Source organism: Ascaphus truei, unplaced genomic scaffold, assembly GCF_040206685.1.
Source record: "Ascaphus truei isolate aAscTru1 unplaced genomic scaffold, aAscTru1.hap1 HAP1_SCAFFOLD_293, whole genome shotgun sequence".
NCBI classification, from domain to species: Eukaryota; Metazoa; Chordata; class Amphibia; order Anura; family Ascaphidae; genus Ascaphus; species Ascaphus truei.
In genome coordinates this window covers 277,878-305,835 of record NW_027455891.1, presented here as the reverse complement: position 1 = coordinate 305,835, position 27,958 = coordinate 277,878, and the positions used below count along the sequence as shown (strand labels likewise).

Below are 27,958 nucleotides of genomic sequence, written 5' to 3'. Positions count from 1 at the left end.
CAGAACCAGACGGATACGAGAACTTCAGCTAAAACCAGCCAAAGGTCTAATGAAGCCAAGAGTAAAAGAGAGGCAGAACATGAGAAAAGGAGACTTGGGGTCACAGAAATTGTTATCCCACAAATTAGCAAGGACATACACACTAATGCACAGGCAACTGCAGCTACACCTGAGACAGACAACATGCATGCACCTGTACCTGAGACTCTGCATACAGTTGCACCGGACACCGGGACCCTGTATACAACTGTACCTGACACAGGAAACTTGCTTACAAGTGTACCTGACACAGTGACCCTGCATACAACTGTACCTGATACAGAAACTCTGCATACAACTGTACCTGACATAGAGACCCTGCAAGCAGCTGAAGGTTGCAGACAGGTGCAGGAATTAGCAGCCACACCCAAGACAGACACACTACGAACAGCCCAGGCTGAGAGCCTGAATGATGCTGGCAATACACCTGAGACAGAGCAGCAAACAGCCCAGGCACAGGAAGAAGTGTCTGAAATAGAAATGGCTGAAGCAGGGGAGAACGCTGAAGCAATAGAGGCTTTTGAGGCGCAAGAAATGGAGATTCCTAAAATGGGAGAGAAATCCATACAGCCTGCAGCAGAAAGAAAGCCATTAGCAGAAACAGGAGCGGCTAAAGCAAGGTCCTTAGCTGAAGCAGGAACGGCAGCAAAACCAACAGGAGCGGCCGAGCCAGCTCCCCCCCAGCAGTCAGCATGGAGTACAAGACGCCCAGGTACATCTTATTTGTCATTTGATGATGCCAGAAAGCGCAGGAACGTAGTCAGACTGCATTATTGTGGGGATATGGTTCCTATACCGGACAGATTTGTTATAGGAAAAGACTTGATCAAAGTTTCTCTTGGCTTCCAACCCAGTGAGATGTATGCTTTGTTACATGCCCCTAATAGCAGGAACTACGAAGTGAGCTCTAAGATACCAGAAGGGCTAGAAAAATTCTGGTTTCGTTACAGAGAAGTGAAGGATAATCCAGAATGGGAATTTTTTAAAGTTATCCAGGTATCTCGCCCTGTGACCGTGGAAGTGAATATTATCTTTGATATTGAGACTGTAGCGGTAGAAGATATACGTTTTTGGCTGCAAAGACAGTGCGATGTTCAGTCCGGTCCAGTGAAAAGTATGGATGCTGAAGGTTTCTGGAATGGGGCTACAAGTTTAAAGTTAAGCTCAGGTACACACACAATGTGGCATGTCACCTCCCAAACGCCATATATATTGGAAGGGATCGCGGGCGGTGTTTTTATTGGGGACAGCCTAAAAAATGTTTTAAATGTGATTCCCCCAGGCACTTAAGCTCAGCGTGTGACAAAATCAGGTGCACTTTATGTGGTTCTATTGGTCATCACAGCTCTGAGTGTGACAAGGACATTGTCTGCAACCTGTGCTATAAATGTGGTCATTCCTTTAAAGATTGCCCAGAAGCCGAACACAACCATTACAGGCAGAAGGAAATGTCTCGTGTACAGAATACAGCATCTCCTTGTGATAAAGAGAATATCACAGAGTCATCAGAAAGTCTTCAACACATTCTGTAGAAGAGGTTTTAAAGTATCTGGGTCTGACCTATACACTTCCAGCCCAAAGGATGTCAGACGAAGAGCACAGGAGCGATCTGAGTTTTGTACCAAACACAGAGAATTCTACTCAGGAAGGTGATGTACCCCGCAAAGATGGCGGCGAGTTCCGCAAAGATGGCGACGAACCCTGCAAAGATGGCGGCGAACCCCGCAAAGATGGCGGTGAACCTCACAAAGATGGCGATAATGAATGGGAAACAATAACAAGTAAAAACAAGACTGCCCAAACCAGCTCAGCTAGAAAGAAAACTACAGAAACTGTCCAAGAAGATATCTCGCAGCACAATACATATGAGGTATTGGGGGAAAAGAGTTGGGGTGAAAAGATGGATGATGCAGACCCCGATATGTCGGACAGTCAGACCTCACAGCAGTCAGGATCTATTCAGGACATTGAGATGGCCGGACCATCGAATAAGAGAAATCTGCCATCAGAGAGTCCCCCCGGGAGAAAGAAAATGGTCAAAAAGAAAAATGGTGCTAAAAAGAAAAAAAAAGGGCGGTGATTGACTCACTAAATGTGCCAAAGTGCCCCTCTCTGCTGAAAGTGGCAACTATTAATGTGAACAGTATTAAGACAAAAAAGACCAGGACTGAAGCCTTTACTGTTCTAAAGGACTTTAATAATGAGGGTTTCTTTTTGCAGGAAACTCGCTTGACCGCTACGAGTGACGTTTTTGTGTGTAGAAGGGACTGGATTTGGGGCCCCTCTTTCTGGTCCTTTGGACCAGATAAATGTGATGGTGTAGGCGTTGTTTTCAAAGGGATTTCCGTTATTTGCAACAAATTAGTTGACATAATGCCTGGAAGGTGTCTTTTGTTAGATGTTAAAATTGAAGCTGTTGATTACAGACTAATTAACATTTATGGTCCTCAAAGTAGAACCGAAAGAAAAGATTTGTTTTCTTTAATAAGGCCGTATTTACATACAGCGAAAATAGTCATTTTTGGCGGTGATTTTAATTGTGTCTCACATGTTCAGGATAGAGGGAAAACCAGAGACTATATTCTGTATGACTCCCATATTTCTGAACAATATGTGTACTCAGGCTGGTTTGGTAGATGTCTTTAAGACACAAAACCCAAATAAAGCGGGGTATACATATATAAAAGGTGACTCTAAAAGTCGGATAGACAAAATATATGTAAAAAAACAAACAAAGTTTAATAATGTTATTTTAAAGCCTGTGGAGTTTTCGGATCACGCTCTGTTAGCGGTGACCCTAAATCTGGAAGAGTCTGGTGTGTCCGGGCCTGGTTATTGGAAATTTAACGCCAATATCCTAAAGTGTGATAAGACCGTAGCTAGGTGTAAAGATCTCCTGGAAGCCAGGTTAACATTAATAAGCTTGTATGAAAACTCTAGTGCATGGTGGGAGGAAACAAAACACGAAATTAAGGTTTTTTTCAAGAAGGAAGCGCATAATTATCATATTTGAAGTATAAAAAATATTTGTCACTCAGATTGAAATTATATCGCGCTTTTTCTGCAATACAAAGCGGGGAAGAGGTAAAGGCAGAATACATCCGTGACATAAAAGGACAAATGAAGGAGTTACAGTATAATCGCCTCTCCTCCCTGACCCACGAGGGGGAATGTGGGGATTTTACACGTTTCACACCTGATATTTTTGAGCAGTGTAAAGAAAGGAAACAGAAGAGAGCTTTATATGAGTTATGGGATGAAAAGCAGGAATCTGTCGCAGATCCGGCGAAATTACCTGACTTGGTGACTTCTTTTTATGAGAAGATATTTAATGGGATAAAGATTGCAAAAGGCAACATTGACAAAGTTTTAAAACAATGTAATACGCCTAAATTAGAACCAGAGGATTGTGCGGCCATAGTTTCCCCCATCTCTGTAACGGAGGTAGAAGCAGCCATCAGATCCTTGGGAAAAAATAAAACTCATGGTTCTGATGGCTTAACTTCCGAATTTTATCAGTTTTTCTGTGAGGTTCTGAGCCCAGTACTGAGCGATCTGTACAATGAGGCTTTGAATGAGACCGGATTATCATCCTCGCAGTCTCAGTCCATTTTAACTTTACTGTATGAAAAAGGTGACAGTAGAGATATAAAAAACTGGCGCCCAATAGCGTTATTGAATACGGATTATAAAATTCTAGCAAAGATTTTGTGTACCAGGTTGGCATCTGTAGCGGAAACGCTCATAAGTACGAGTCAGTCCTGTGGGATCCAAGGAAGGAAGATTGCCAACTCTCTTATAAGTGTTAGAGAGATATTTGAACAGGCAAAAAGTGGGGCCTTAGAAGGTTACATTGTTAATTAAGATCAGGAGAAGGCCTTTGATAGTCAATCATTTGTATCTTTTTAGTGTCTTAGAGACTTATGGTTTGCCAACTCAGTTCATATCATGGTTGAAAACTCTATATGACAAAGCCGAAGAGAAACCAATTGTAAATGGCTGGATTGGATCCTGCTTTCGTATTAGATCAGGAGTACGTCAAGGATGTCCACTCAGCCCCTTACTATATGAGTTTGCTATAGACCCTTTTTTTACGTATGTTAGAAGACAATAGAGACATCCAGCCAATACCAAAGATTTGTATAAAATGTATAGCGTATGCAGATGATGTATCTATTCTAATAACATCAAGAAAATGTTATGAAAGTGTACTTTCTGAATTTAAAAAATACTCTGACATCTCATATTCCCAGATAAATAAAAGTAAGTCCATTGCACTGTGGATAGGAAAAAAAGAAAATAAATTTGAGCTCCCATCTGGTATAAAGTATGAGCCTGAAAATATTCGCATTTTGGGGATCAAATTTAATAGTCAGGATTCCGGTGAGCAAAACTGGGAAGAAAAACTTGGCATATGCAAAGCCAAAGTTACCAGGTGGAAACATTGGAAATTTTCTTTTGAGAGCAGAATCAGGATTGTTAAAACTTTTTTGCTGCCTATTTTCATCTATTTAAATTTCGTATTTCCCCCGCCTGAGAAAGTTGTAGTTTCTTTAAATAATTTGGTTTTTCAGATGCTATGGGGAAACAGACTCAATTTAGTGAGCAGACACATCACTTGCAGGCCTAGAAATAAGGGAGGTCTTAATATGGTGAACCCGGAGTTATTTTTTAATTTAGTATTCCTATGTTTTAATTTTCAGGGGATTTTCTCACAAAGTATATTGAGAAATTCTTTTAAGGAATGGTTGTCACCGCTGTTTGACAAATGGTTTGAGGGGAGAAATATCAAAAGAATGACTCAAAATATTGGATATTTACCGCTATATATTATTCGGATGGTTAAAGTTATTAGAAAATTAGAAATAACTAGGACTGAAATTGAGCAGCTTTCAAGGAAGCAACTCTATACAAGTATTCTAGAGAGAACACCCCCAACAAGCCTGGATCTAAGACAATGCCCTGAGACCAGCCATGATGTGGTATTAAAGCAACTTGTTGATCCCAGATTACCGCAGAAAATGAGCGATGTCTCGTGGTTATTATTTCATAGTAAAATGTATGTCAGGCAGAATTTAAAATATAGGAATGTTGATGATAGGAATTGTCCGCGGGAAAACTGTAATGTTTTAGAAACCATGGAGCATTTTTTATTGCAATGCCCATTTTCTATATTTTTATGGAAAAAAATTGCAAGTCATCTAAAAATCCCTATTTTGTCCAAACAGAGCTACCACCAAGTAGCATACGTAATCTTTCCGGAAACCCAGAAACAGCATCACAATAGAACCCTGTGGCTGATTAACGTGATATCTATATACCATTATGGAACGCCAGATGTATGGTATCGCTAAAAAAGTATGTGATGCCGGCAGAAATAATTCTGAGTCACATTGTGTCGGATATAAAGAGCGTTCGGAAGCCGGAATCTGAGAGGTGGGAGAGAGATGTGTTTAAATCTCTTTGGAAGGGAATCTCTGTAATGTAATGTTTATGTGATTCTCTGGGTGTTATTCTGTAAGTATTGTGTGTATTTGTAAATAATTGTATTTTGTATTTAAATAAAAAAGATTCCCCTCACACACACTATTACACCATGTATACACGGCACAGGTACAGTGCGGGCAGTGGCAGTGCCAGCCTCCCACTCACACACACTATTACACCATGTATACAAAGCACAGGTACAGTGCGGGCAGCGGCAGTGCCAGCCTCCCCTTCACACACACTACTACACCATGTATACACAGCACAGGTACAGCGCGGGCAGCGGCAGTGCAGCCTCCCACTCACACACTACTACACCATGTATACACAGCATAGGTACAGTGCGGGCAGCAGCATTACCAGCTTTCCCACTCACACACACTACTACAACATGTATACACAGCACAGGTACAGCGCGGGCAGCAGCAGTGCCAGCCTCCCCCTCACACACAACTACTACACCATGTATACACAGCACAGGTACAGCGTGGGCAGCGGCAGTGCCAGCCTCCCCCTCACACACACTACTACACCATGTATACACAGCACAGGTACAGCGTGGGCAGCGGCAGTGCCAGCCTCCCCCTCACACACACTACTACACCATGTATACACAGCATAGGTACAGCGCGGGCAGCGGCAGTGCCAGCCTCCCCCCTCACACACACTATTACACCATGTATACACAGCACAGGTACAGCGCGGGCAGCGGCAGTGCCAGCCTCCCCCTCACACACAGGAAGGGGAGGAGCTGTGGACCAAGATGGCGGCAGACCCTGGAGGAGGGAGAGGAGTGGGAACCAGGTCTCAAGCTAATCTGAATGTGGATAAGAAAGTTCCCCTGGAAGCTAAAGTGCAGAAATGTTTGCAAAAGAAAGAGTCAGAAAATGTGCAAAGAGAAATAAATGAAAATATTGGGCAGAAAGAATCTGAAATGGAGAATACCGATAGTCCAGCTCAGAACCAGACGGGTAAGAGAACTTCAGCTAAAAACTGCTCAAGGTCTAATGAAGCCAGGAGTAAAAGAGAGGCAGAACATGAGAAAAGGAGACTTGGGGTCACAGAAATTGTTATCCCACAAATTAGCAAGGACATACACACTAATGCACAGGCAACTGCAGCTACATCTGAGACAGACAACATGCATGCACCTGTACCTGAGACTCTGCATACAGTTGCACCGGACACCGGGACCCTGTATACAACTGTACCTGACACAGGAAACTTGCTCACAAGTGTACCTGACATAGAGACCCTGCAAGCAGCTGTACCTGACATAGAGACCCTGCAAGCAGCTGAAGGTTGCAGACAGGTGCAGGAATTAGCAGCCACACCCAAGGCAGACACTACGAACAGCCCAGGCTGAGAGCCTGAATGATGCTGGCAATACACCTCAGACAGAGCAGCAAACAGCCCAGGCACAGGAAGAAGTGTCTGAAATAGAAATGGCTGAAGCAGTGGAGAACGCTGAAGCAATAGAGGCTTTTGAGGCGCAAGAAATTGAGATTCCTAAAATGGGAGAGAAATCCATACAGCCTGCAGCAGCATGAAAGCCCTTGGCAGAAACAGGAGCGGCTAAAGCAAGGTCCTTAGCTGAAGCAGGAACGGCAGCAAAACCAACAGGAGCGGCAGAGCCAGCTCCCCCCCAGCAGTCAGCATGGAGTACAAGACGCCCAGGTACATCTTATTTGTCATTTGATGATGCCAGAAAGCGCAGGAACGTTGTCAGGCTGCATTATTGGGGGGATATGGCTCCTATACCGGACAGATTTGTTATAGGAAAGGACTTGGTTAAAGTTTCTCTTGGCTTCCAACCCAGTGAGGTGTATGCTTTGTTACATGCCCCTAATAGCAGGAACTACGAAGTGAGCATTAAGACACCAGAAGGGCTAGAAAAATTCTGGTTTCGTTACAGAGAAGTGAAGGATAATCCAGAATGGGAATTTTTTTAAGTTATCCAGGTATCTCGCCCTGTGACCGTGGAAGTGAATATTATCTTTGATATTGAGACTGTAGCGGTAGAAGAAATACGTTTTTGGCTGCAAAGACAGTGCGATGTTCAGTCCGGTCCAGTGAAAAGTATGGATGCTGAAGGTTTCTGGAATGGGGGCTACAAGTTTACAGTTAAGCTCAGGTACACACACAATGTGGCATGTCACCTCCCAAACGCCATATATATTGGAAGGGATCGCGGGCGGTGTTTTTATTGGGGACAGCCTAAAAAATGTTTTAAATGTGATTCCCCCAGGCACTTAAGCTCAGCGTGTGACAAAATCAGGTGCACTTTATGTGGTTCTATTGGTCATCACAGCTCTGAGTGTGACAAGGACATTGTCTGCAACCTGTGCTATAAATGTGGTCATTCCTCTAAAGATTGCCCAGAAGCCGAACACAACCATTACAGGCAGAAGGAAATGTCTCGTGTATAGAATACAGCATCTCCTTGTGATAAAGAGAATATCACAGAGTCATCAGAAAGTCTTCAACTTACATTCTGTAGAAGAGGTTTTAAAGTATCTGGGTCTGACCTATACACTTCCAGCCCAAAGGATGTCAGACGAAGAGCACAGGAGCGATCTGAGTTTTGTACCAAACACAGAGAATTCTACTCAGGAAGGTGATGTACCCCGCAAAGATGGCGGCGAGTCCCGCAAAGATGGCGACGAACCCTGCAAAGATGGCGGCGAACCCCGCAAAGATGGCGGTGAACCTCACAAAGATGGCGATAATGAATGGGAAACAATAACAAGTAAAAACAAGACTGCCCAAACCAGCTCAGCTAGAAAGAAAACTACAGAAACTGTCCAAGAAGATATCTCGCAGCACAATACATATGAGGTATTGGGGGAAAAGAGTTGGGGTGAAAAGATGGATGATGCAGACCCCGATATGTCGGACAGTCAGACCTCACAGCAGTCAGGATCTATTCAGGACATTGAGATGGCCGGACCATCGAATAAGAGAAATCTGCCATCAGAGAGTCCCCCCGGGAGAAAGAAAATGGTCAAAAAGAAAAATGGTGCTAAAAAGAAAAAAAAAGGGCGGTGATTGACTCACTAAATGTGCCAAAGTGCTCCTCTCCGCTGAAAGTGGCAACTATTAATGTGAACAGTATTAAGACAAAAAAGACCAGGACTGAAGCCTTTACTGTTCTAAAGAACTTTAATAATGAGGTTTTCTTTTTGCAGGAAACCCGCTTGACCGCTACAAGTGACGTTTTTGTGTGTAGAAGGGACTGGATTTGGGGCCCCTCTTTCTGGTCCTTTGGACCAGATAAATGTGATGGTGTAGGTATTGTTTTCAAAGGGATTTCCGTTATTTGCAACAAATTAGTTGACATAATGCCTGGAAGGTGTCTTTTGTTAGATGTTAAAATTGAAGCTGTTGATTACAGACTAATTAACATTTATGGTCCACAAAGTAGAACCGAAAGAAAAGATTTGTTTTCTTTAATAAGGCCGTATTTACATACAGCAAAAATAGTCATTTTTGGCGGTGATTTTAATTGTGTCTCACATGTTCAGGATAGAGGGAAAACCAGAGACTATATTCTGTATGACTCCCATATTTCTGAACAATATGTGTACTCAGGCTGGTTTGGTAGATGTCTTTAAGACACAAAACCCAAATAAAGCGGGGTATACATATATAAAAGGTGACTCTAAAAGTCGGATAGACAAAATATATGTAAAAAAACAAACAAAGTTTAATAATGTTATTTTAAAGCCTGTGGAGTTTTCGGATCACGCTCTGTTGGCGGTGACCCTAAATCTGGAAGAGTCTGGTGTGTCCGGGCCTGGTTATTGGAAATTTAACGCCAATATCCTAAAGTGTGATAAGACCGTAGCTAGGTGTAAAGATCTCCTGGAAGCCAGGTTAACATTAATAAGCTTGTATGAAAACTCTAGTGCATGGTGGGAGGAAACAAAACACGAAATTAAGGTTTTTTTCAAGAAGGAAGCGCATAATTATCATATTTGAAGTATAAAAAATATTTGTCACTCAGATTGAAATTATATCGCGCTTTTTCTGCAATACAAAGCGGGGAAGAGGTAAAGGCAGAATACATCCGTGACATAAAAGGACAAATGAAGGAGTTACAGTATAATCGCCTCTCCTCCCTGACCCACGAGGGGGAATGTGGGGATTTTACACGTTTCACACCTGATATTTTTGAGCAGTGTAAAGAAAGGAAACAGAAGAGGGCTTTATATGAGTTATGGGATGAAAAGCAGGAATCTGTCGCAGATCCGGCGAAATTACCTGACTTGGTGACTTCTTTTTATGAGAAGATATTTAATGGGATAAAGATTGCAAAAGGCAACATTGACAAAGTTTTAAAACAATGTAATACGCCTAAATCAGAACCAGAGGATTGTGCGGCCATAGTTTCCCCCATCTCTGTAACGGAGGTAGAAGCAGCCATCAGATCCTTGGGAAAAAATAAAACTCCTGGTTCTGATGGCTTAACTTCCGAATTTTATCAGTTTTTCTGTGAGGTTCTGAGCCCAGTACTGAGCGATCTGTACAATGAGGCTTTGAATGAGACCGGATTATCATCCTCGCAGTCTCAGTCCATATTAACTTTACTGTATAAAAAAGGTGACAGTAGAGATATATAAAAAAACTGGCGCCCAACGGCGTTATTGAATACGGATTATAAAATTCTAGCAAAGATTTTGTGTACCAGGTTGGGATCTGTAGCGGAAACGCTCATAAGTACGAGTCAGTCCTGTGGGATCCAAGGAAGGAAGATTGCCAACTCTCTTATAAGTGTTAGAGAGATATTTGAACAGGCAAAAAGTGGGGCCTTAGAAGGTTACATTGTTAATTAAGATCAGGAGAAGGCCTTTGATAGTCAATCATTTGTATCTTTTTAGTGTCTTAGAGACTTATGGTTTGCCAACTCAGTTCATATCATGGTTGAAAACTCTATATGACAAAGCCGAAGAGAAACCAATTGTAAATGGCTGGATTGGATCCTGCTTTCGTATTAGATCAGGAGTACGTCAAGGATGTCCACTCAGCCCCTTACTATATGAGTTTGCTATAGACCCTTTTTTTACGTATGTTAGAAGACAATAGAGACATCCAGCCAATACCAAAGATTTGTATAAAATGTATAGCGTATGCAGATGATGTATCTATTCTAATAACATCAAGAAAATTTTATGAAAGTGTACTTTCTGAATTTAAAAAATACTCTGACATCTCAAATTCCCAGATAAATAAAAGTAAGTCCATTGCACTGTGGATAGGAAAAAAAGAAAATAAATTTGAGCTCCCATCTGGTATAAAGTATGAGCCTGAAAATATTCGCATTTTGGGGATCAAATTTAATAGTCAGGATTCCGGTGAGCAAAACTGGGAAGAAAAACTTGGCATATGCAAAGCCAAAGTTACCAGGTGGAAACATTGGAAATTTTCTTTTGAGAGCAGAATCAGGATTGTTAAAACTTTTTTGCTGCCTATTTTCATCTATTTAAGTTTCGTATTTCCCCCGCCTGAGAAAGTTGTAGTTTCTTTAAATAATTTGGTTTTTCAGATGCTGTGGGGAAACAGACTCAATTTAGTGAGCAGACACATCACTTGCAGGCCTAGAAATAAGGGAGGTCTTAATATGGTGAACCCGGAGTTATTTTTTAATTTAGTATTCCTATGTTTTAATTTTCAGGGGATTTTCTCACAAAGTATATTGAGAAATTCTTTTAAGGAATGGTTGTCACCGCTGTTTGACAAATGGTTTGAGGGGGGAAATATCAAAAGAATGACTCAAAATATTGGATATTTACCGCTATATATTATTCGGATGGTTAAAGTTATTAGAAATAACTAGGACTGAAATTGAGCAGCTTTCAAGGAAGCAACTCTATACAAGTATTCTAGAGAGAACACCCCCAATAAGCCTGGATCTAAGACAATGCCCTGAGACCAGCCATGATGTGGTATTAAAGCAACTTGTTGATCCCAGATTACCGCAGAAAATGAGCGATGTCTCGTGGTTATTATTTCATAGTAAAATGTATGTCAGGCAGAATTTAAAATATAGGAATGTTGATGATAGGAATTGTCCACGGGAAAACTGTAATGTTTTAGAAACCATGGAGCATTTTTTATTGCAATGCCCATTTTCTATATTTTTATGGAAAAAAATTGCAAGTCATCTAAAAATCCCTATTTTGTCCAAACAGAGCTACCCCCAAGTAGCATACGGACTCTTTCCGGAAACCCAGAAACAGCATCACAATAGAACCCTGTGGCTGATTAACGTGATATCTATATACCATTTTGGAACGCCAGATGTATGGTATCGCTAAAAAAGTATGTGATGCCAGCAGAAATAATTCTGAGTCACATTGTGTCGGATATAAAGAGCGTTCGGCAGAGGGAATCTGAGAGGTTGGAGAGAAATGTGTTTAAATCTCTTTGGAAGGGAATCTCGGTAATGTAATGTATTGTGATTCTCTGGGTGTTATTCTGTAAGTATTGTGTGTATTTGTAAATAATTGTATTTTGTATTTAAATAAAAAAGATTCCCCTCACACACACTATTACACCATGTATACACGGCACAGGTACAGTGCGGGCAGCGGCAGTGCCAGCCTCCCCCTCACACACACTATTACACCATGTATACACAGCACAGGTACAGCGCTGGCAGCGGCAGTGCCAGCCTCCCCCTCACACACACTACTACACCATGTGTACACAGCACAGGTACAGCGGGGGCAGCGGCAGCCTCCCCCTTACACACACTACTACACCATGTGTACACAGCACAGGTACAGCGCGGGCAGCGGCAGTGACAGCCTCCCCCTCACACACGCTATTACACCATGATGATCTGATGTAACAGGGACTTATCACTGTTTGAGAGAAACTGCCTTTAAATCCAGCAGTGTGCTGGTTAATTGCACACAGGTAATCAACCAGATTCCACCTGGCTGAGAAAAGCCTGATGTGAGAAACAGGAGATTCCTTAGCTCACATTGGGGCTGACAGAAGGAGAGCAGGGAAGCCTGCACACAGACACTGTCCTGAGCACAAAGTCTGTGCTGTGATCCAGACACACAGAGACAATATTTCCTGGACCCAGGAACCTGCCAGACACTGACATGGAGGGCCACCTGCTTAAGGTGCCTTCCTGTAATGAACCCTACCTCACTGAAGAGTGGCCCTTCCGGTCCAATGAGGGTAAGGATAAGAATGAAGATATCTCTTATGAGGAACCCGAACCGAGTCACACCTCCAAAACACCGCAAGAATGGTGGAGGTGCCTAAACTCTGTACGCACCGAACAAACAGGTCTCTATGACCCAGAATATTCCTGCCAGCTAACGCAACTGCAAGAAAAGCCTGGCGGATACAGTGAAGCTGCTGACGTTTCAAATAAAGACGGAGACCCCAATATCCCTGGTGGGACGGAGTCGTCCAAAACAAAAAGGTGGAAATAGAAAAGTGGTTCTTCACTTACCGTGGAAGGAACAGACACGTCCGTAGATCCCGCAGAGGAAAAGGGGGACCGAGATGCCCTGCAGCCTAGAGAAAATGGAGGCTTCGTCACACAGGTGACAGAATATCCAGAGGGCAGAAGTTGTCAAACACGAAGTGCCTGTCCGATGCTAACCATGAGGAACCCTCAACCAACCATACCAGAGAAACGGAGCCGGAACCAGTGAGTGACGATCCCTTGACCAGCCCTGAAAATTACCAGGCGTGACTGATCTGCTCCGTGAAGAAGTGAAACTGGAGAGAGAAAATAATGCTGAGTTACAGAAGAATTTACTCAGCGGCCAAGACCGAATTGGATCTAAGGACTGATCTGGATACTGCGAACACTACTATTACCGCCATGGATGAAAAGGAGAGTACGTCTGATCGAATGACTGCTAATCTGAAACAGAAGTATGAGGAGGCACTGAAAGAGATTAGTCTCTCTCCGCAAGAGGTTCATAACTGCCATAGAGAATTGAAAATCTCTCAGAATGAGGTTCATACTCTCCGCATAGAACTGAATGCCTCATACCAGGAGGTCAACATTATCTGGACAGAGGTGGACGTCTCTTAAAAGGATCTTTACAGTCTTGCTGAGGAGCTGGACATCTCTCAAAAAGCTATCTACAGTCTTAGTATGGATCTTAAATTCTCTCAGAAGGAGCTTCACACCCTCAACCTAGAGATAGAAGTCTCACACCAAGAAACTGGGAGTCTCAACTCAGAAGTGCGTAAGTGGAAGGAGGACTATGAAGAGGCCCTCAAATTTATAGAAACTGTAAAAAGAGAAAATACAAGGCTGGAAGAAGAAAATTCTGATTTGACTGACCGCGTCAATGAAAAGAAGGAAAAGCTGCACGAGCTACAAAAAATAAAGAAACTATCGGAAGATGAAAAGTTTGAAGCATTGGAGCAACGCACACAAGCAGAGCACCTACTGCAGAACCAACTGCAAGGTCTGTGTACGCACCTGCAGAATGCTGAGGAGAAGCAGCGAACTCTGCAGGAAGAAAATCTGCAGAAGTACAAGTACTGCAGGAACGTCTAAGAACCAAGTATGTCCTTGCAGAACAGCATGAGGAACTGAAGGCTACCCTGAGCATCACCAGATTATCGCTGGAGGCCAAGCTTAGAGGCCAGGTGACTCTGTATGAGAGGGAGCACGAGAAGGTCCAGAAACTAGAGCAAGAGATGGAGAAGCAGAGCGGCAGCTCCAACCCCAAAAATCAGTACGCCCAGGAGAAAGAGGCGTGGAAATCGCAAGCAGCGACGACCCTGGTGATGAAATCTGCAGAGCTCCAAAATACGCGGAAGCAAGCTCAGAGCAAGCACAGTGAAGAGATGAAGACCCTGAGAGGAGAATTGCAGGATGCACTGAAACAGGGGTCTCTCGTTGATGAGTTGAACTTGCAGCAAAGCCTAGAAATGGAAGAGCTAAAGCTGGCAACTAAACACACATCCCAGCTACTTACAGCTCTACAGACGCAGATTGCTGAGCTCAAGATGCAGCTCACTAAATAGGAAGAGAGTGAAGGGGGTCCGTTCATCAAGTTGCCAACCGGACACTGCACTATGAGGCCAAGACACTGACTGGCACTGAGTGTGAAGCAGGGGAAGGAGTGGCTCAGTGAGTAACGACACTGACTGGCACACAGTTTGAAGCAGGGGAACCAGAGTTTGAAGCAGGCACCAAAAACATAGATTGTAAGCTCTGCGGGGCAGGGATAGATAGAGAAGATTCTTCTCTGCCAGTGCTCAAAGTGGAACTAATTTCTTCTCTTGGGAAATAATTGAATATTCCACTTTTTTAATGTTGGGAAAACCAGGAAATGTATGTTGAGTAAAGCTGTATAATGGTCAAGATATGCTCAGAATAAGGGTGTGGGTAACATATAGAAAAGGGATGTCAAGGGAACCTGAGTGAACTAGGGACCCTGACCCCTATCTAAATAATAACTCCAACAGCCCTCAGAGCTAGAAAATAAAAATAAAATACAGTGTCTATGACAGATTACTCACGACCCCTAGGCATGCGGTCCTTCTGGTTGTTGCGTGCAGAGGTAGGGGATCACCCTGGATAGGGAGAAGAATGGCGGTGCACAGCGTGCCAACAAGTGCCTAGTGCGTTCCGGAAGCAGGAAGAATACCGGAAGCTGGTTGTCAATATTCATACAAAAAAGTTTAATGCACAGCAGTGAACAGCAACGACAAGAAGTTTAAAAAGAAAAAATCATCTTTGAGAAAGGACTCTGACGCGTTTCGTGCATCCACGAGTCCTTTCTCAAAGATGATTTTTTCTTTTTAAACTTCTTGTCGTTGCTGTTCACTGCTGTGCATTAAACTTTTTTGTATGAATATTGACAACCAGCTTCCGGTATTCTTCCTGCTTCCGGAACGCACTAGGCACTTGTTGGCACGCTGTGCACCGCCATTCTTCTCCCTATCCAGGGTGATCCCCTATCTCTCCAGGGGACAGGGACCTGTGCCTGCAAAATGGCTCTGTAAAGAGCTACGTAAAACAAGTAGCGCTATACATTAACATGCTATTATTATTATTATCCCTTTCTCTACCCACCCTCCGCAACCTACAAGTATCGGGCCTCTCTATATTCCCTCCCCCCTCCTCTTGCGCTGCCCCCCACACTTGGTGTGGTGATGGCTTTGCAGGAAGTAACAGTTTGCAGTGATGGTCGGAGCAGAACCTGTCCACGGTGCTATAGTAATGGCATATAGTAATATATAGTAATGGCATATAGTAATATATAGTAATGGCATATAGTAATATATAGTAATATATAGTAATGGCATATAGTAATATATAGTAATATATAGTAATGGCATATAGTAATATATAGTAATATATAGTAATAGCATATAGTAATATATAGTAATGGCATATAGTAATATATAGTAATATATAGTAATGGCATATAGTAATATATAGTAATGGCATATAGTAATATATAGTAATATATAGTAATGGCATATAGTAATATATAGTAATATATAGTAATGGCATATAGTAATATATAGTAATAGCATATAGTAATATATAGTAATAGCATTTAGTAATATATAGTAATAGCATATAGTAATAGCATATAGTAATATATAGTAATAGCATATAGTAATGGCATATAGTAATATATAGTAATAGCATTTAGTAATATATAGTAATAGCATATAGTAATAGCATATAGTAATATATAGTAATAGCATATAGTAATGGCATATAGTAATATATAGTAATGGCATATAGTAATACAGTATATAGTAATATATAGTAATAGCATATAGTAATGGCATATAGTAATATATAGTAATAGCATTTAGTAATATATAGTAATAGCATATAGTAATGGCATATAGTAATATATAGTAATAGCATATAGTAATATATAGTAATAGCATTTAGTAATATATAGTAATAGCATATAGTAATGGCATATAGTAATATATAGTAATATATAGTAATAGCATATAGTAATGGCATATAGTAATATATAGTAATAGCATATAGTAATATATAGTAATAGCATTTAGTAATATATAGTAATAGCATATAGTAATGGCATATAGTAATATATAGTAATAGCATATAGTAATATATAGTAATAGCATATAGTAATGGCATATAGTAATATATAGTAATAGCATATAGTAATAGCATATAGTAATAGCATATAGTAATATATAGTAATGGCATATAGTAATATATAGTAATGGCATATAGTAATACAGTATATAGTAATATATAGTAATGGCATATAGTAATATATAGTAATGGCATATAGTAATAGCATATAGTAATATATAGTAATGGCATATAGTAATATATAGTAATAGCATATAGTAATATATAGTAATAGCATTTAGTAATACAGTATATAGTAATATATAGTAATAGTATATAGTAATATATAGTAATAGCATATAGTAATATATAGTAATATATAGTAATAGCATATAGTAATATATAGTAATGGCATATAGTAATATATAGTAATAGCATATAGTAATATATAGTAATATATAGTAATAGCATATAGTAATATATAGTAATAGCATATAGTAATATATAGTAATATATAGTAATGGCATATAGTAATATATAGTAATGGCATATAGTAATATATAGTAATGGCATATAGTAATATATAGTAATGGCATATAGTAATATATAGTAATAGCATATAGTAATACAGTATATAGTAATGGCATATAGTAATATATAGTAATAGCATATAGTAATATATAGTAATGGCATATAGTAATATATAGTAATAGCATATAGTAATACAGTATATAGTAATAGCATATAGTAATATATAGTAATATATAGTAATGGCATATAGTAATATATAGTAATGGCATATAGTAATATATAGTAATGGCATATAGTAATATATAGTAATGGCATATAGTAATATATAGTAATAGCATATAGTAATACAGTATATAGTAATGGCATATAGTAATATATAGTAATAGCATATAGTAATATATAGTAATAGCATATAGTAATATATAGTAATGGCATATAGTAATATATAGTAATAGCACTTCGTGTGCTACATACAGCCGGACATGTGATATCAACTTCACAATTCCACAATCGCCTTTATCCACCCCACATTCACTGATGGGATCATGTGATCTGTGATGTCATGTATGATGGCATCAGCATAGCTTAGGGGTGAGTTAGGCTGTGTCACCTTAACTTTGACATTGCCAGACTTTTGAAGGGCTGTCTTACAAACCTAAACTACACTTTAAAGACGGTTTTTTCTCTCCCAATTTCATTTCTATGGTTTTTAGGTGTGTGTGTATCTGACAAATTGTAAGAAATGTCACTCGCCCGAAAAGAAAAGGCACTCGCTCCCCTCCCACTGTCGAGTGTCCTGGGACCTCTTCTCTTCTCTCTGTACACACTCTCTCTAGGTGACCTAATAACGTCTCTTGGGTTTAAATATCACCTCTATGCTGACGACACACAAATATACTTTTCAACACCCGACCTTACACCTGCTGTACAAACAAAAGTTTCTGAATGTCTCTCTGCTATATCATCCTGGATGGCCCATCCGCCGCCTTAAACTCAACATGGCTAAAACAGAGCTCCTCATACTTCCTCCCAAACCTGGCCCTACTACCTCCTTCCACATTACTGTTGGAACTACGATCATTCACCCAGTAGCCCAAGCACACTGCCTTGGGGTCACACGCGACTCCTCTCTCACATTCGCCCCTCACATTCAAAACATTTCTAAAACCTGTCGCTTTTTCCTCCGCAATATAACAAAGATACGCCCTTTCCTCTGTTGCTCGACTGCTAAAACACTGACTCAGGCCCTCATTCTCTCCCGTCTCGATTACTGCAACCTCCTGCTGTCCGGCCTTCCTACCTCTCACCTGTCTCCCCTACAATCTATCCTAAACGTTGCTGCCAGAATCACTCTACTCTTTGCTAAATCTGTCTCAGCGCCTCCCCTGCTGAAATCCCTCTCCTGGCTTCCTATCAAATCCAGTATCTCACACGCCATTCTTCTCCTCACTTTTAAAGCTTTACACTCCTCTGCCCGTCCTTACATCTCAGCCCTAATTTCTCGCTATACACCATCCCGACTCTTGCATTCTGCTCAAGGATGTCTTCTTTCTATCCCCTTTTGTATGTAAAGCCCTCTCCCGCCTTAAACCTTTCTCACTGACTGCCCCACACCTCTGGAATGCCCTTCCCCTCAATACCCGACTAGCACCCTCTCTATCCACCTTTAAGACCCACCTTAAGACACACTTGCTTAAAGAAGCATATGAATAGCACTGTGGATATTCTGAACACATGATACATAAAGCTTGGTCCCCTGCAGACGCACTTACCAGAACTCCCTCCTACTGTCTCTGTACGTTCTACCTACCTACCAATTAGACAGTAAGCTCCTCGGGGCAGGGACTCCTCTTCCTTAATGTTACTTTTATGTCTCAAGCACTTATTCCCATGATCTGTTATTTATATTATCTGTTATTTGATTACCACATGTATTACTACTGGGAAACGCTATGTACATTAATGGCGCTATATAAATAAAGACATACAATACAATACAATTACCGGCAGCGGGGTGCGCTGACTCCCGCCATTCTCCTGCAACTTCCGTGTCTTCCCCTCCAACTCGCGTGAAAATGGCTGTGTGGCGTCATATGACGCAGCGTAGCGTTTTTATTTAATTTCAGTCTTTTCCCCCTTTATGTGCATCAATACAATCCACACTATGTTATTAGCTAAGTTGCCGATCGGCAAAGATTCGTATCGGGGGTTCACTAAATGGCTGTCAGTCCTGTGCTGGCTGTGTCCCGAGCTCACGCGAGGCCCCCGCGGTATCGCTGGTCAGTCCTGTGCCATGCTGGCTGTGCTCACGCGAGGTCTCCGTGTTATCGCTGGTCAGTCCCATGCTGGCTGTGTCCCGGGCTCACGTGAGGCCTCCGGTATCGCTGGTCCTGTGCCGTGCTGTGTCCCGGGCTCACGTGGGGCCTCCGGTATCGCTGGTCCTGTGCTGGCTGTGTCCCGGGCTCACGTGAGGCCTCCGGTATCGCTGGTCCTGTGCTGGCTGTGTCCCGGGCTCACGTGGGGCCTCCGGTATCGCTGGTCCTGTGCTGGCTGTGTCCCGGGCTCACGTGGGGCCTCCGGTATCGCTGGTCCTGTGCTGGCTGTGTCCCGGGCTCACGTGGGGCCTCCGGTATCGCTGGTCCTGTGCTGGCTGTGTCCCGGCTCACGTGGGGCCTCCGGTATCGCTGGTCCTGTGCCGTGCTGTGTCCCGGGCTCACGTGAGGCCTCCGGTATCGCTGGTCCTGTGCTGGCTGTGTCCCGGGCTCACGTGGGGCCTCCGGTATCGCTGGTCCTGTGCTGGCTGTGTCCCGGGCTCACGTGGGGCCTCCGGTATCGCTGGTCCTGTGCTGGCTGTGTCCCGGGCTCACGTGGGGCCTCCGGTATCGCTGGTCCTGTGCTGGCTGTGTCCCGGGCTCACGTGGGGCCTCCGGTATCGCTGGTCCTGTGCCGTGCTGTGTCCCGGGCTAACGTGGGGCCTCCGGTATCGCTGGTCCTGTGCTGGCTGTGTCCCGGGCTCACGTGGGGCCTCCGGTATCGCTGGTCCTGTGCTGGCTGTGTCCCGGGCTCACGTGGGGCCTCCGGTATCGCTGATCCTGTGCCGTGCTGTGTCCCGGGCTCACGTGGGGCCTCCGGTATCGCTGGTCCTGTGCCGTGCTGTGCCCCGGGCTCACGTGAGGCCTCTGGTATCGCTGGTCCTGTGCCGTGCTGTGTCCCGGGCTCACGTGGGGCCTCCGGTATCGCTGGTCCTGTGCTGGCTGTGTCCCGGGCTCACATGGGGCCTCCGGTATCGCTGGTCCTGTGCTGGCTGTGTCCCGGGCTCACGTGGGGCCTCCGGTATCGCTGGTCCTGTGCTGGCTGTGTCCCGGGCTCACGTGGGGCCTCCGGTATCGCTGGTCCTGTGCTGGCTGTGTCCCGGGCTCACATGGGGCCTCCGGTATCGCTGGTCCTGTGCTGGATGTGTCCCGGGCTCACGTGGGTCCTCCGGTATCGCTGGTCCTGTGCCGTGCTGTGTCCCGGGCTCACGTGAGGCCTCTGGTATCGATGGTCCTGTGCTGGCTGTGTCCCGGGCTCACGTGGGGCCTCCGGTATCGCTGGTCCTGTGCCGTGCTGTGTCCCGGGCTCACGTGGGGCCTCCGGTATCGCTGGTCCTGTGCTGGCTGTGTCCCGGGCTCACGTGGGGCCTCCGGTATCGCTGGTCCTGTGCTGGCTGTGTCCCGGGCTCACGTGGGGCCTCCGGTATCGCTGGTCCTGTGCTGGCTGTGTCCCGGGCTCACGTGAGGCCTCCGGTATCGCTGGTTCTGTGCTGTGCTGTGTCCCGGGCTCACGTGGGGCCTCCGGTATCGCTGGTCCTGTGCCGTGCTGTGTCCCGGGCTCACGTGGGGCCCCCGGTATCGCTGGTCCTGTGCTGGCTGTGTCCCGGGCTCACGTGGGGCCCCCGGTATCGCTGGTCCTGTGCTGGCTGTGTCCCGGGCTCACGTGGGGCCTCCGGTATCGCTGGTCCTGTGCTGGCTGTGTACCGGGCTCACGTGGGGCCTCCGGTATCGCTGGTCCTGTGCCGTACTGTGCCCCGGGCTCACGTGGGGCCTCCGGTATCACTGGTCCTGTGCTGGCTGTGTCCCGGGCTCACGTGGGGCCTCCGGTATCGCTGGTCCTGTGCTGTGTCCCGGGCTCACGTGGGGCCTCCGGTATCGCTGGTCCTGTGCCGTGCTGTGTCCCGGGCTCACGTGGGGCCTCCGGTATCGCTGGTCCTGTGCTGGCTGTGTCCCGGGCTCACGTGGGGCCTCCGGTATCGCTGGTCCTGTGCTGGCTGTGTCCCGGGCTCACGTGGGGCCTCCGGTATCGCTGGTCCTGTGCTGGCTGTGTCCCGGGCTCACGTGGGGCCTCCGGTATCGCTGGTCCTGTGCTGGCTGTGTCCCGGGCTCACGTGGGGCCTCCGGTATCGCTGGTCCTGTGCTGGCTGTGTCCCGGGCTCACGTGGGGCCTCCGGTATCGCTGGTCCTGTGCTGGCTGTGTCCCGGGCTCACGTGGGGCCTCCGGTATCGCTGGTCCTGTGCTGGCTGTGTCCCGGGCTCACGTGGGGCCTCCGGTATCGCTGGTCCTGTGCTGGCTGTGTCCCGGGCTCACGTGAGGCCTCCGGTATCGCTGGTTCTGTGCCGTGCTGTGTCCCGGGCTCACGTGGGGCCTCCGGTATCGCTGGTCCTGTGCTGGCTGTGTCCCGGGCTCACGTGGGGCCTCCGGTATCGCTGGTCCTGTGCTGGCTGTGTCCCGGGCTCACGTGGGGCCTCCGGTATCGCTGGTCCTGTGCTGGCTGTGTCCCGGGCTCACGTGGGGCCTCCGGTATCGCTGGTCCTGTGCCGTGCTGTGTCCCGGGCTCACGTGGGGCCCCCGGTATCGCTGGTCCTGTGCTGGCTGTGTCCCGGGCTCACGTGGGGCCCCCGGTATCGCTGGTCCTGTGCTGGCTGTGTCCCGGGCTCACGTGGGGCCTCCGGTATCGCTGGTCCTGTGCCGTGCTGTGTCCCGGGCTCACGTGGGGCCCCCGGTATCGCTGGTCCTGTGCTGGCTGTGTCCCGGGCTCACGTGGGGCCTCCGGTATCGCTGGTCCTGTGCTGGCTGTGTCCTGGGCTCACGTGGGGCCCCCGGTATCGCTGGTCCTGTGCCGTGCTGTGTCCCGGGCTCACGTGGGGCCCCCGGTATCGCTGGTCCTGTGCCGTGCTGTGTCCCGGGCTCACGTGAAGCCTCCGGTATCGCTGGTCCTGTGCCGTGCTGTGTCCCGGGCTCACGTGGGGCCTCCGGTATCGCTGGTCCTGTGCTGGCTGTGTCCCGGGCTCACGTGGGGCCTCCGGTATCGCTGGTCCTGTGCTGGCTGTGTCCCGGGCTCACGTGGGGCCTCCGGTATCGCTGGTCCTGTGCTGGCTGTGTCCCGGGCTCACGTGAGGCCTCCGGTATCGCTGGTTCTGTGCTGTGCTGTGTCCCGGGCTCACGTGGGGCCTCCGGTATCGCTGGTCCTGTGCCGTGCTGTGTCCCGGGCTCACGTGGGGCCCCCGGTATCGCTGGTCCTGTGCTGGCTGTGTCCCGGGCTCACGTGGGGCCCCCGGTATCGCTGGTCCTGTGCTGGCTGTGTCCCGGGCTCACGTGGGGCCTCCGGTATCGCTGGTCCTGTGCTGGCTGTGTACCGGGCTCACGTGGGGCCTCCGGTATCGCTGGTCCTGTGCCGTACTGTGCCCCGGGCTCACGTGGGGCCTCCGGTATCACTGGTCCTGTGCTGGCTGTGTCCCGGGCTCACGTGGGGCCTCCGGTATCGCTGGTCCTGTGCTGTGTCCCGGGCTCACGTGGGGCCTCCGGTATCGCTGGTCCTGTGCCGTGCTGTGTCCCGGGCTCACGTGGGGCCTCCGGTATCGCTGGTCCTGTGCTGGCTGTGTCCCGGGCTCACGTGGGGCCTCCGGTATCGCTGGTCCTGTGCTGGCTGTGTCCCGGGCTCACGTGGGGCCTCCGGTATCGCTGGTCCTGTGCTGGCTGTGTCCCGGGCTCACGTGGGGCCTCCGGTATCGCTGGTCCTGTGCTGGCTGTGTCCCGGGCTCACGTGGGGCCTCCGGTATCGCTGGTCCTGTGCTGGCTGTGTCCCGGGCTCACGTGGGGCCTCCGGTATCGCTGGTCCTGTGCTGGCTGTGTCCCGGGCTCACGTGGGGCCTCCGGTATCGCTGGTCCTGTGCTGGCTGTGTCCCGGGCTCACGTGGGGCCTCCGGTATCGCTGGTCCTGTGCTGGCTGTGTCCCGGGCTCACGTGAGGCCTCCGGTATCGCTGGTTCTGTGCCGTGCTGTGTCCCGGGCTCACGTGGGGCCTCCGGTATCGCTGGTCCTGTGCTGGCTGTGTCCCGGGCTCACGTGGGGCCTCCGGTATCGCTGGTCCTGTGCTGGCTGTGTCCCGGGCTCACGTGGGGCCTCCGGTATCGCTGGTCCTGTGCTGGCTGTGTCCCGGGCTCACGTGGGGCCTCCGGTATCGCTGGTCCTGTGCCGTGCTGTGTCCCGGGCTCACGTGGGGCCCCCGGTATCGCTGGTCCTGTGCTGGCTGTGTCCCGGGCTCACGTGGGGCCCCCGGTATCGCTGGTCCTGTGCTGGCTGTGTCCCGGGCTCACGTGGGGCCTCCGGTATCGCTGGTCCTGTGCCGTGCTGTGTCCCGGGCTCACGTGGGGCCCCCGGTATCGCTGGTCCTGTGCTGGCTGTGTCCCGGGCTCACGTGGGGCCTCCGGTATCGCTGGTCCTGTGCTGGCTGTGTCCTGGGCTCACGTGGGGCCCCCGGTATCGCTGGTCCTGTGCTGGCTGTGTCCCGGGCTCACGTGGGGCCTCCGGTATCGCTGGTCCTGTGCCGTGCTGTGTCCCGGGCTCACGTGGGGCCTCCGGTATCGCTGGTCCTGTGCCGTGCTGTGTCCCGGGCTCACGTGGGGCCCCCGGTATCGCTGGTCCTGTGCCGTGCTGTGTCCCGGGCTCACGTGAAGCCTCCGGTATCGCTGGTCCTGTGCCGTGCTGTGTCCCGGGCTCACGTGGGGCCTCCGGTATCGCTGGTCCTGTGCTGGCTGTGTCCCGGGCTCACGTGGGGCCTCCGGTATCGCTGGTCCTGTGCTGGCTGTGTCCCGGGCTCACGTGGGGCCTCCGGTATCGCTGGTCCTGTGCCGTGCTGTGTCCCGGGCTCACGTGAGGCCTCCGGTATCGCTGGTCCTGTGCCGTGCTGTGTGCCCGGGCTCACGTGAGGCCTCCGGTATCGCTGGTCCTGTGCCGTGCTGTGTCCCGGGCTCACGTGAGGCCTCCGGTATCGCTGGTCCTGTGCTGGCTGTGTCCCGGGCTCACGTGAGGCCTCCGGTATCGCTGGTCCTGTGCCGTGCTGTGTCCCGGGCTCACGTGAGGCCTCCGGTATCGCTGGTCCTGTGCTGGCTGTGTCCCGGGCTCACGTGGGGCCTCCGGTATCGCTGGTCCTGTGCCGTGCTGTGTCCCGGGCTCACGTGGGGCCTCCGGTATCGCTGGTCCTGTGCTGGCTGTGTCCCGGGCTCACGTGGGGCCTCCGGTATCGCTGGTCCTGTGCTGGCTGTGTCCCGGGCTCACGTGGGGCCTCCGGTATCGCTGGTCCTGTGCCGTGCTGTGTCCCGGGCTCACGTGGCGCCTCCGGTATCGCTGGTCCTGTGCCGTGCTGTGTCCCGGGCTCACGTGGGGCCTCCGGTATCGCTGGTCCTGTGCCGTGCCGTGTCCCGGGCTCACGTGGGGCCTCCGGTATCGCTGGTCCTGTGCTGGCTGTGTCCCGGGCTCACGTGGGGCCTCCGGTATCGCTGGTCCTGTGCTGGCTGTGTCCCGGGCTCACGTGGGGCCTCCGGTATCGCTGGTCCTGTGCTGGCTGTGTCCCGGGCTCACGTGAGGCCTCCGGTATCGCTGGTCCTGTGCTGGCTGTGTCCCGGGCTCACGTGGGGCCTCCGGTATCGCTGGTCCTGTGCTGGCTGTGTCCCGGGCTCACGTGGGGCCCCCGGTATCGCTGGTCCTGTGCTGGCTGTGTCCCGGGCTCACGTGGGGCCCCCGGTATCGCTGGTCCTGTGCTGGCTGTGTCCCGGGCTCACGTGGGGCCTCCGGTATCGCTGGTCCTGTGCTGGCTGTGTTCCGGGCTCACGTGGGGCCTCCGGTATCGCTGGTCCTGTGCTAGCTGTGTCCCGGGCTCACGTGGGGCCTCCGGTATCGCTGGTCCTGTGCCGTGCTGTGTCCCGGGCTCACGTGGGGCCTACGGTATCGCTGGTCCTGTGCTGGCTGTGTCCCGGGCTCACGTGGGGCCTCCGGTATCGCTGGTCCTGTGCCGTGCTGTGTCCCGGGCTCACGTGAGGCCTCCGGTTATCGCTGGTCCTGTGCTGGCTGTGTCCCGGGCTCACGTGGGGCCTCCGGTATCGCTGGTCCTGTGCTGTGTCCCAGGCTCACGTGGGGCCTCCGGTATTGCTGGTCCTGTGCCGTGCTGTGTCCCGGGCTCACGTGGGGCCTCCGGTATCGCTGGTCCTGTGCTGGCTGTGTCCCGGGCTCACGTGGGGCCTCCGGTATCGCTGATCCTGTGCCGTGCTGTGTCCCGGGCTCACGTGGGGCCTCCGGTATCGCTGGTCCTGTGCCGTGCTGTGTCCCGGGCTCACGTGGGGCCTCCGGTATCGCTGGTCCTGTGCTGGCTGTGTCCCGGGCTCACGTGGGGCCTCCGGTATCGCTGATCCTGTGCCGTGCTGTGTCCCGGGCTCACGTGGGGCCTCCGGTATCGCTGGTCCTGTGCCGTGCTGTGCCCCGGGCTCACATGAGGCCTCCGGTATCGCTGGTCCTGTGCCGTGCTGTGTCCCGGGCTCACGTGGGGCCTCCGGTATCGCTGGTCCTGTGCTGGCTGTGTCCCGGGCTCACATGGGGCCTCCGGTATCGCTGGTCCTGTGCTGGCTGTGTCCCGGGCTCACGTGGGGCCTCCGGTATCGCTGGTCCTCTGCTGGCTGTGTCCCAGGCTCACGTGAGGCCTCTGGTATCGATGGTCCTGTGCTGGCTGTATCCCGGGCTCACGTGGGGCCTCCGGTATCGCTGGTCCTGTGCCGTGCTGTGTCCCGGGCTCACGTGGGGCCTCCGGTATCGCTGGTCCTGTGCTGGCTGTGTCCCGGGCTCACGTGGGGCCTCCGGTATCGCTGGTCCTGTGCTGGCTGTGTCCCGGGCTCACGTGGGGCCTCCGGTATCGCTGGTCCTGTGCTGGCTGTGTCCCGGGCTCACGTGAGGCCTCCGGTATCGCTGGTTCTGTGCCGTGCTGTGTCCCGGGCTCACGTGGGGCCTCCGGTATCGCTGGTCCTGTGCTGGCTGTGTCCCGGGCTCACGTGGGGCCCCCGGTATCGCTGGTCCTGTGCTGGCTGTGTCCGGGCTCACGTGGGGCCCCCGGTATCACTGGTCCTGTGCTGGCTGTGTCCCGGGCTCACGTGGGGCCTCCGGTATCGCTGGTCCTGTGCTGGCTGTGTCCCGGGCTCACGTGAGGCCTCCGGTATCGCTGGTCCTGTGCTGGCTGTGTCCCGGGCTCACGTGGGGCCCCCGGTATCGCTGGTCCTGTGCTGGCTGTGTCCCGGGCTCACGTGGGGCCTCCGGTATCGCTGGTCCTGTGCTGGCTGTGTCCCGGGCTCACGTGAGGCCTCCGGTATCGCTGGTCCTGTGCTGGCTGTGTCCCGGGCTCACGTGGGGCCTCCGGTATCGATGGTCCTGTGCTGGCTGTGTCCCGGGCTCACGTGAGGCCTCCGGTATCGCTGGTCCTGTGCTGGCTGTGTCCCGGGCTCACGTGGGGCCTCCGGTATCGATGGTCCTGTGCTGGCTGTGTCCCGGGCTCACGTGGGGCCTCCGGTATCGCTGGTCCTGTGCTGGCTGTGTCCCGGGCTCACGTGGGGCCTCCGGTATCGCTGGTCCTGTGCTGGCTGTGTCCCGGGCTCACGTGGGGCCTCCGGTATCGCTGGTCCTGTGCCGTGCTGTGTCCCGGGCTCACGTGGGGCCTCCGGTATCGCTGGTCCTGTGCTGGCTGTGTCCCGGGCTCACGTGGGGCCTCCGGTATCGCTGGTCCTGTGCTGGCTGTGTCCCGGGCTCACGTGGGGCCTCCGGTATCGCTGGTCCTGTGCTGGCTGTGTCCCGGGCTCACGTGGGGCCTCCGGTATCGCTGGTCCTGTGCTGGCTGTGTCCCGGGCTCACGTGGGGCCTCCGGTATCGCTGGTCCTGTGCTGGCTGTGTCCCGGGCTCACGTGGGGCCTCCGGTATCGCTGGTCCTGTGCTGGCTGTGTCCCGGGCTCACGTGGGGCCTCCGGTATCGCTGGTCCTGTGCCGTGCTGTGTCCCGGGCTCACGTGGGGCCTCCTCTGTGCTCTGCTTACCCTCCGATCTGTGCACTGTACACAGGGCCAGCCGTGTGTGTGTGTGTGGGTGTGGGTGTGGGTGTGTGTGTCAGGGTCATGGTCACCTTACCAAGGACTGACCCTAGAATAGGGATCGGGGACCGCTTGCACAACGTTGGAGAATGCGGAATGTGACTGTGGCAACAAGCGCAGAGAGCAGCCACGCTCGGTGCGCAGAGAGGCGCCCGGTGCGCAGAGAGCAGTCACGCCCGGTGCGCTGAGAGCAGCCACGCCCAGTGCGCAGAGAGCAGCCACGCCCGGTGCGCAGGGAGGCGCCCGGTGCGCAGAGAGCAGCCACGCCCGGTGCGCAGAGAGGCGCCCGGTACGCAGGGAGCAGCCACGCCCGGTGCGCAGAGAGGCGCCCGTTTCCGAGACCGGGGATGAGGCTGAGGTGGGGGATGTCCATAGCCACAGAGCAGCCACGCCCGGTGT

At 49.8% G+C, this 27,958-nt stretch overlaps 1 protein-coding gene across 10 annotated transcripts in view; it reads left to right on the top strand.

Annotated features, from left to right (window-relative positions):
- The window catches only part of LOC142483065 (rho-related BTB domain-containing protein 2-like), a 200,594-nt gene that overhangs the window by 81,660 nt on the left and 90,976 nt on the right, over nucleotides 1-27,958 (top strand). Inside the window, exon 7 of one of the 10 annotated variants that reach the window (XM_075583148.1) lies at nucleotides 11,718-11,847. The exons of 8 other annotated variants lie outside the window; for them this stretch is intronic. In XM_075583148.1, coding sequence (XP_075439263.1) covers nucleotides 11,718-11,843 — 126 coding nt within the window. In that variant the 3' untranslated portion in view covers nucleotides 11,844-11,847. Of the gene's footprint in view, nucleotides 1-5,267; nucleotides 5,409-11,717; nucleotides 11,848-27,958 lie in introns of those variants that run through there. One more of the 10 variants, XM_075583149.1, reaches the window with a different exon arrangement.